The sequence below is a fragment of the Cucurbita moschata genome, unplaced genomic scaffold (assembly GCF_002738365.1).
Source record: "Cucurbita moschata cultivar Rifu unplaced genomic scaffold, Cmos_1.0 Cmo_Scf00006, whole genome shotgun sequence".
Classification (NCBI taxonomy): Eukaryota; Viridiplantae; Streptophyta; class Magnoliopsida; order Cucurbitales; family Cucurbitaceae; genus Cucurbita; species Cucurbita moschata.
The window spans coordinates 37,217-43,480 of NW_019268522.1; the positions used below are offsets into that span (position 1 = coordinate 37,217).

The window sequence follows — 6,264 nt, forward strand, 5'->3', positions numbered from 1 at the left end:
AAAAAAAAAAAAAAAAAAAAAAAAAATACCCCAAAGACCCCTTAAAGGTCACTCAACCCTCTATAAATCCTACCCCCCCAAAGACCTCAAACCAAACAATAGCACCCAGGAAAACAAGCCATAGTAGGCAACCCTTTTCACGAGAGGACGTGGTAACAAAGCTCCTCCAACATGGATTTACAACTCCTTGGCCACCAGACAAAAAAAAAACCTAAAGAAACCACTCCAAATCGATCTAGCATACTGACATAACCATAGGAGATGATCCAAGTCCTCGACTGCTTCCTTGCAAAGGATACAACACTGAGGCCCAATCAAGTTGGGCAAAAATCTCTAAGCACGATCCAGAGTATAACCCTGCCTTGAAAGATTTCACAAACAAAAAAATAAACCTTCTTCGAAATTTTGATTTTCCAAAATAGAGGAAAAATGGGAGAGCTCAATCAAGGCTCCAAAAGCGAACATCTCTTCTTCTAAATGGCAAAAAACCTAAGCAAGGCCAAAAGGGCCACTGCATCAATCGACTCTCTATTAGAAAAGGGCCAACTAAGGCCAAGGGAAATAGACGAAGAACTCCCAAAAGACGATAGGATAGAGCACATAACAAAACTTCAAAGAGGAAAGATGGTAAGTCAAGGAAAACAACGAGCAAAGGGAACTACCCCCTAGCCAATTGTCTTCTGAAATAAGTGTTCAGCCTATCACAACGTAACAATGAACAAACTAGGAAACGAAGGAAACCTGTCAGAGATAGTTTTCCATGGATTTTTGGCAGTACCTCTTGAAATCTCCTTCGAAGACCAATCAAAAGGATCTTACCCACAATAACCTTATGCCACATCTTGAGAGAAATGGCTTAACCATTTACCCACAAGACCTAATTGTGCACACTAAGATTCCCTATACCCAAACCCTCAAACTCTACCGGTCTCGCTACCATCTCCCAAATAACCAAATGTGAACCCTTCCCTTCCTCCACCCCTTCTCACAAAAAAATCACGCATGCGTTGCCTCCAAGGAATTGCAAACGTTCACAGGGACTAACAAGGAAAGAAAATAGACTGGGAAACCACTGAGGACCAAATGACAAGGGTTCGTCTTCCTCCCTTAGAGAGAAAACTTATTTTCCACGAAGATAATCATTTCTAAACCTTTTCAACACAAGATCCTAGAAATAAATGCTTCTAAAATTATGACCAAGGGGGAAACCTAAGTACGAGAAAGGGAATGACCCCACCTCACAGCCCACCCAAGCGGCCCAACATTCCAACTTAGACTAATTGCAATTAATACTGATAACTGAACATTTGGCTCTATTAACCAAATAAGATCCAAACCTATATTGCCAATTCGAATTCCCTTTCAAACGCTCAAAAAGCTTACAAAGATTGCATCAAAGATATCTTTTCCAAAGAACCCAAGCTACTTGAACACAATCCAATAGGAAGAGCTTCGGGAGGCCTATAGAAACGTCCTAGTTTAAGACTATTTTTTAGCTTGTCTCTAAGCCTTGTATTAACTCTTATATTTGACATTTGTTTAAGATTTATTTGGGAGATACTGTTTAAAGTACACATTACTTAGTTTAGTTCTTGCCTTATTGGGTTGGTAGGATTTTGTTTTCCTTGTTTGTTTGAGATCTTATAGTGTTTTCCTTCTTCGGTTGTTGCCTCCCTAAAGATTACTTACATGCCTTATTCAGGTCATTGTAGTTAAGACTTCGATGAAATAAATTCAGTGTTTGAGCGACTCTAAATAGCCGAGAACCTTTCCCAAACCCTTTTGTCAATTCTCTGTGATCAAGTGTCCCTATAAACGTTCAAGTTTGATTGATCACTAACCTTTTGGAGTCTTTACAACCTTAAACTTCAAAAATTAAAAAATTAAAAAATTAAATATATATATATATATATATATATATATATATATATATATATCCTTGCTCGTTGATCATTGACCTGAAGGTAATATAAATCTAGTTTTTCCTTTTGACTTGATCCAAATTGTTTCAAGGTTCAAGGATGATCTTTGGGGGACCTTAAATGGAAGAGGTTCTCATATCCAGTTCCCTTGGGGTTTCACATCAAGTTTCCATACTCATTTCTCGTAAGATAATTTTAACTCTGTTTCTCATTTCCCCAATAATGCCATTCGTTGCATTCTTTACTTGCATGATTCAAGACAAGATATGGTTAAGACACTAAATAGATAAATATACAACATAAGATTTCCAAACAAGAGAGAGAGAGTAGGAATACCATTTATGTCATTAATTGCACTTTGAGCATCCTGAAAGCAGAATAAATAATTATCAATAGAAGTACAATTATGAACATAATCTGAAGAAAACAAATACAAGACTTCCTACATTGGTAACAAAAGGATGGGCGACTCAGGAAGGGGTAAAAACATCATATTGAAATAATTCCAAAACCTGTTCATTCCGAAAAGCAACAAAACCATATCCCCTCGACCGTCCAGTTTTCTGGTCCCACATAACCCTTGCATCCCTGAAGTATTAAAGGAAAATAAGGTTAGAGGTGCTGGAGCAAGGTGCTCTCAGTTGAATAGTATTAAGTTAAGCTCTACCGCATCTCAAACATTGAACATAAGCCAAGCAGACTGACTCATAACAAAAATTTGGATAACAAACTTACGAACAACTGGGATAAACAGAAAAGCATGCAAACAACGTAGCATCAGTAACCTCAGGGCTAAGATCACCAACAAATATATTAAAATGACCTGCATAAAAACACCATATAAAAATGTCAGCAGCCGCATGCTACAAACTCATCATAATTGGAAACAGAATCGAAGGAAAAAGAAACAATCTGAGCATACAACCAGATGTGTCTTCTCTCTGACTACTTGCATATGCCCAATTAACCTTTATAGGTTGTCCAAACCTGTGTGAAATTATATCGAAATATATGACTCGGCTAATGTCAATAAAAATACAAGAAAGAATTTCACCTACAAGTTTCTTCCATTGAGAGAAATAATAGCAACTGCAGCTGATCTGCGATCAAAGTAGTCCACAAAACCATAGGATGACTGCATAAATAGAAAGAAAAGTTGAGATAGAAGATTAGTACCTATTTATTTAACAAAAAACACGTTCAAAGAAGATCCTGATCTGTGAGACAACACTGGATTATTTGAAATAATTCCACCAACTGGTTACTTGAGGAAGAAACAGTCCAACAAAATCCAAAAGTTATAACCGATGGTAAAGTTCTTATTATCGTAATGGAAAGAGTTCGTATAGCACCAAATGATAGTCTAAATGGAAAGCACACCTTCTCTTTCCTAATGAGCTTACATCCTTCAATGGGTCCAATACTTGAGAAAACTTCTTGAAGAAGAGGCTCGGTGACTTGGGGATGAATGTTCCCAACATACCTATATTTTTTCATTAGTTCAGATTGATGGCTAATTACAAACAATAAAAGATGTAATAGAAATCAGTGTACTTGAATGCATTCAAACAACATACGAACCAGAATGATATAAGTTTTAGCAAACAATGAACATGATAAGGTGTCAATGGAAATCAATCAACAAATGGCAAATCCAAGGAGGAACCTTATATCGAAGGCAAAATGGGAAAGTTATTCCAAATAAAGACTTATCTTACTATCTAAAATTTAAAATGAACTAAATGAAAAAATGGAAAAAGGAAATAAAATATCTATTTAACACTCACACACTGCGGCATGCACTTGAATCAAAGCCAGGAGGCAGGTTTCCACTCAAGATGGGCTCTATCTGCAAAATAAAAAAGTAAAAAAACAAGAAAGGATAAAAGAAAAACAGAACCTTCCTAGAAAAACATATCTGCGCTCCTCACCCATGTAGAAATAGTGTTACTGACAGACTCAACCAACAGACAATGGGTAACGTTCTAAGTACAGGGATGAAGAAAAATACTACAATTGACTCGTGCTTCAGCAATAAATCTCCAAGGACTTGTCATGGATGTAAAGATGAATATGATACTGATACATTAACAATCATATTTCTGAACGAATACTGGATGGCTCCAAAGACTCGCATAATGATTAATAATGGCAACAATTTGTACAAGAAGAATAGAGAGGAGGATTGTTGCATTTTAGTTACTTCCAGTCTTGTATTGTTTTCGTTATTATTATTATTATTATTATTTCGTTCACTCTCACGTGGAGTTTGTATCTTTGAAGTTAACCTTTTAATCATTGCATTAATGAAAAGTCTCGTTCCTTGTTTGAAGAAAAAAATAGAAAGGAGTAATATTTGAAATCTAGTTAATCGATTGTCATCTACTTACTCATTAACATGCAAATGTTATCATGTATGTATGTGAGCACAAATGGGCCAATCAAAGTGAAATAGGAGGGGGCGAAACCGAACTCATAAAAAAAACATGAAAACAGTACATTGTTACTAGATTTGATAAAAGGCGACTCACACTAGACAAATGTCCATGTGCTTCTTTCATTTAGGTAGAAATATAGTCTCTGGACATCATGTATGATTTTTTAATTCCAATCCTAAGTGTTGTCTTTTATGCTAAGAGAACTCCAAGACCCAAAGCCAACTGTTTCTTCATTTTCCAACTACAAAGGAGCTTTGGTATGTGTTATTACAGGCGTTTGACCTCGGTAGGAAGTCTAAAAAAGCTTCTCAGTGACCATATTTATAAAATCTTGTGCCATGGAAGTTGTGGTTGAAAAGAAATCACGCACTTTTACGCATCACTTGGGAAGAGTTCAATTGGGATACTACACAGTACAAGACTCTTATTGGCACAGCTCCTGGCGAAAATGTTTTCGTCGGCATGATTATAACCAATTGGAGGATTTGTTTTGAATCCACGGGGCTCCTTTCCAAGATTGATATCTTATCACCTATTGAACTTTTAGTTCTCTAGTGAAATCCTTCCCGTTTTCCATTAAATTGAGGAAAAAACATATTACACCTTATAGATAAAATGAAATCAGATTTCAAGAAAATAGCTGGGGAGAGAGATTGAAGCTGGAGTAATAAAAAACTGAGAAATAAAGGATCGATCAGAAGAGGATACATATCTTGCAACCAAATTTAACGGAAAAAAAAAACAAAAAAACAAAAGTAAAAGAGAGAGATAGAAACCTGAGGAGCAGCGAGGAGGCCGGGGTGGGGATACAAAGACTGCTGCATCATTGCCTGCTGTCTAAGCCTCTGATACTGCATCTTCCAGGAAGAGTGAGATTGAATGGAGGAGACGAAGATCTTGAAGTGGGGAGTCTTGGGACGAAAATGAAAAAACAAAGAAAAAGAGAGAAAAAAAAAATAGAGAAGAGGGGGAAAAAAAAGAAAAAGAAAAAGAAAAAAAAACCCTCGAAGGAGGGAGCAGAAAGAGGAAAGAAGAGCACAATACAGAGTATCAGACAAATAAAAAGAGCAGATCTACTGCCAACCTTTTATATACATCCATTTCGTCTATTATCCAACAAAATTATCAAAAATAAATAAATATTATTATTATTATCATTATTAAATTTCCATTTCTTTTTCTTTTTCTCTTGCAGCTGCACACTCTATTTTTTATTACCACTATTTTACTTTCTTCCTTGGTTTTTTTAAATATTATTTTAGTATTATAATTTATTTATTACTTTTTTTTTTAACAACATATTAATAATTAAAATATTTTTTCAAGTCACAATCCACCTGACTTACGATGGGGCGACACTTGCTTCCTCGCAACAAATGAGTTAAGTTAATTCATTTTAAGCGACGTATGTTCGAACCTCTGACCTCAATTCAAGAAGAAAGTTTTAGAAAGCCGAGAGAGTTTTTAAAGTAAGATGTCAAATATTGAAATTGGTGTTATATGCGATGCAAACAACAACGGCTGGATTTTTAAAAACTATTTTTTTTTTTCATTTTAATTATCTTAGAATATGCCTTAAACTTGAAATCCAAAACATTTTCAAAGTGTAATTATAGGAGGATATGTGTGTGATTTAAAGAACATGAACATAGAATAAAATAGTTGGATTAGCGTTGATGGATTATAGAATGTGAGGGGTGTACGATTGGTGGGTGATGGCTGAACCAAATATGGCTGACAATGTCAACACAATTCTCCATCGCTCCTATTCTTAGAATCTGGTGTAATTCTGGGGAATCATCTGTTTTCGAACCCCAACAACGACACAACTCCCTTCATTCCCAATTTCAACGAACCGGAAAAAAACCAAAAAAGAAAAAAAAAAAAAAAAAAAAAAAAAAAAA

General features: G+C 35.6%; 1 protein-coding gene across 1 annotated transcript in view; it reads right to left on the reverse strand.

Annotated features, from left to right (window-relative positions):
- The window catches only part of LOC111443912 (oligouridylate-binding protein 1-like), an 8,962-nt gene extending 3,560 nt beyond the window's left edge, over window positions 1-5,402 (reverse strand). The window contains exons 1-8 of the mRNA XM_023081759.1: window positions 5,137-5,402; window positions 3,710-3,771; window positions 3,303-3,405; window positions 2,981-3,057; window positions 2,848-2,909; window positions 2,658-2,745; window positions 2,435-2,510; window positions 2,259-2,289 (exon numbers count right to left, since the gene is read on the reverse strand). Of these exons, the coding sequence (XP_022937527.1) occupies window positions 2,259-2,289; window positions 2,435-2,510; window positions 2,658-2,745; window positions 2,848-2,909; window positions 2,981-3,057; window positions 3,303-3,405; window positions 3,710-3,771; window positions 5,137-5,217 (580 nt within the window). The 5' untranslated portion in view covers window positions 5,218-5,402. The remainder of the gene's footprint in view (window positions 1-2,258; window positions 2,290-2,434; window positions 2,511-2,657; window positions 2,746-2,847; window positions 2,910-2,980; window positions 3,058-3,302; window positions 3,406-3,709; window positions 3,772-5,136) is intronic.
- Window positions 5,403-6,264: the final 862 nt, after the last annotated feature.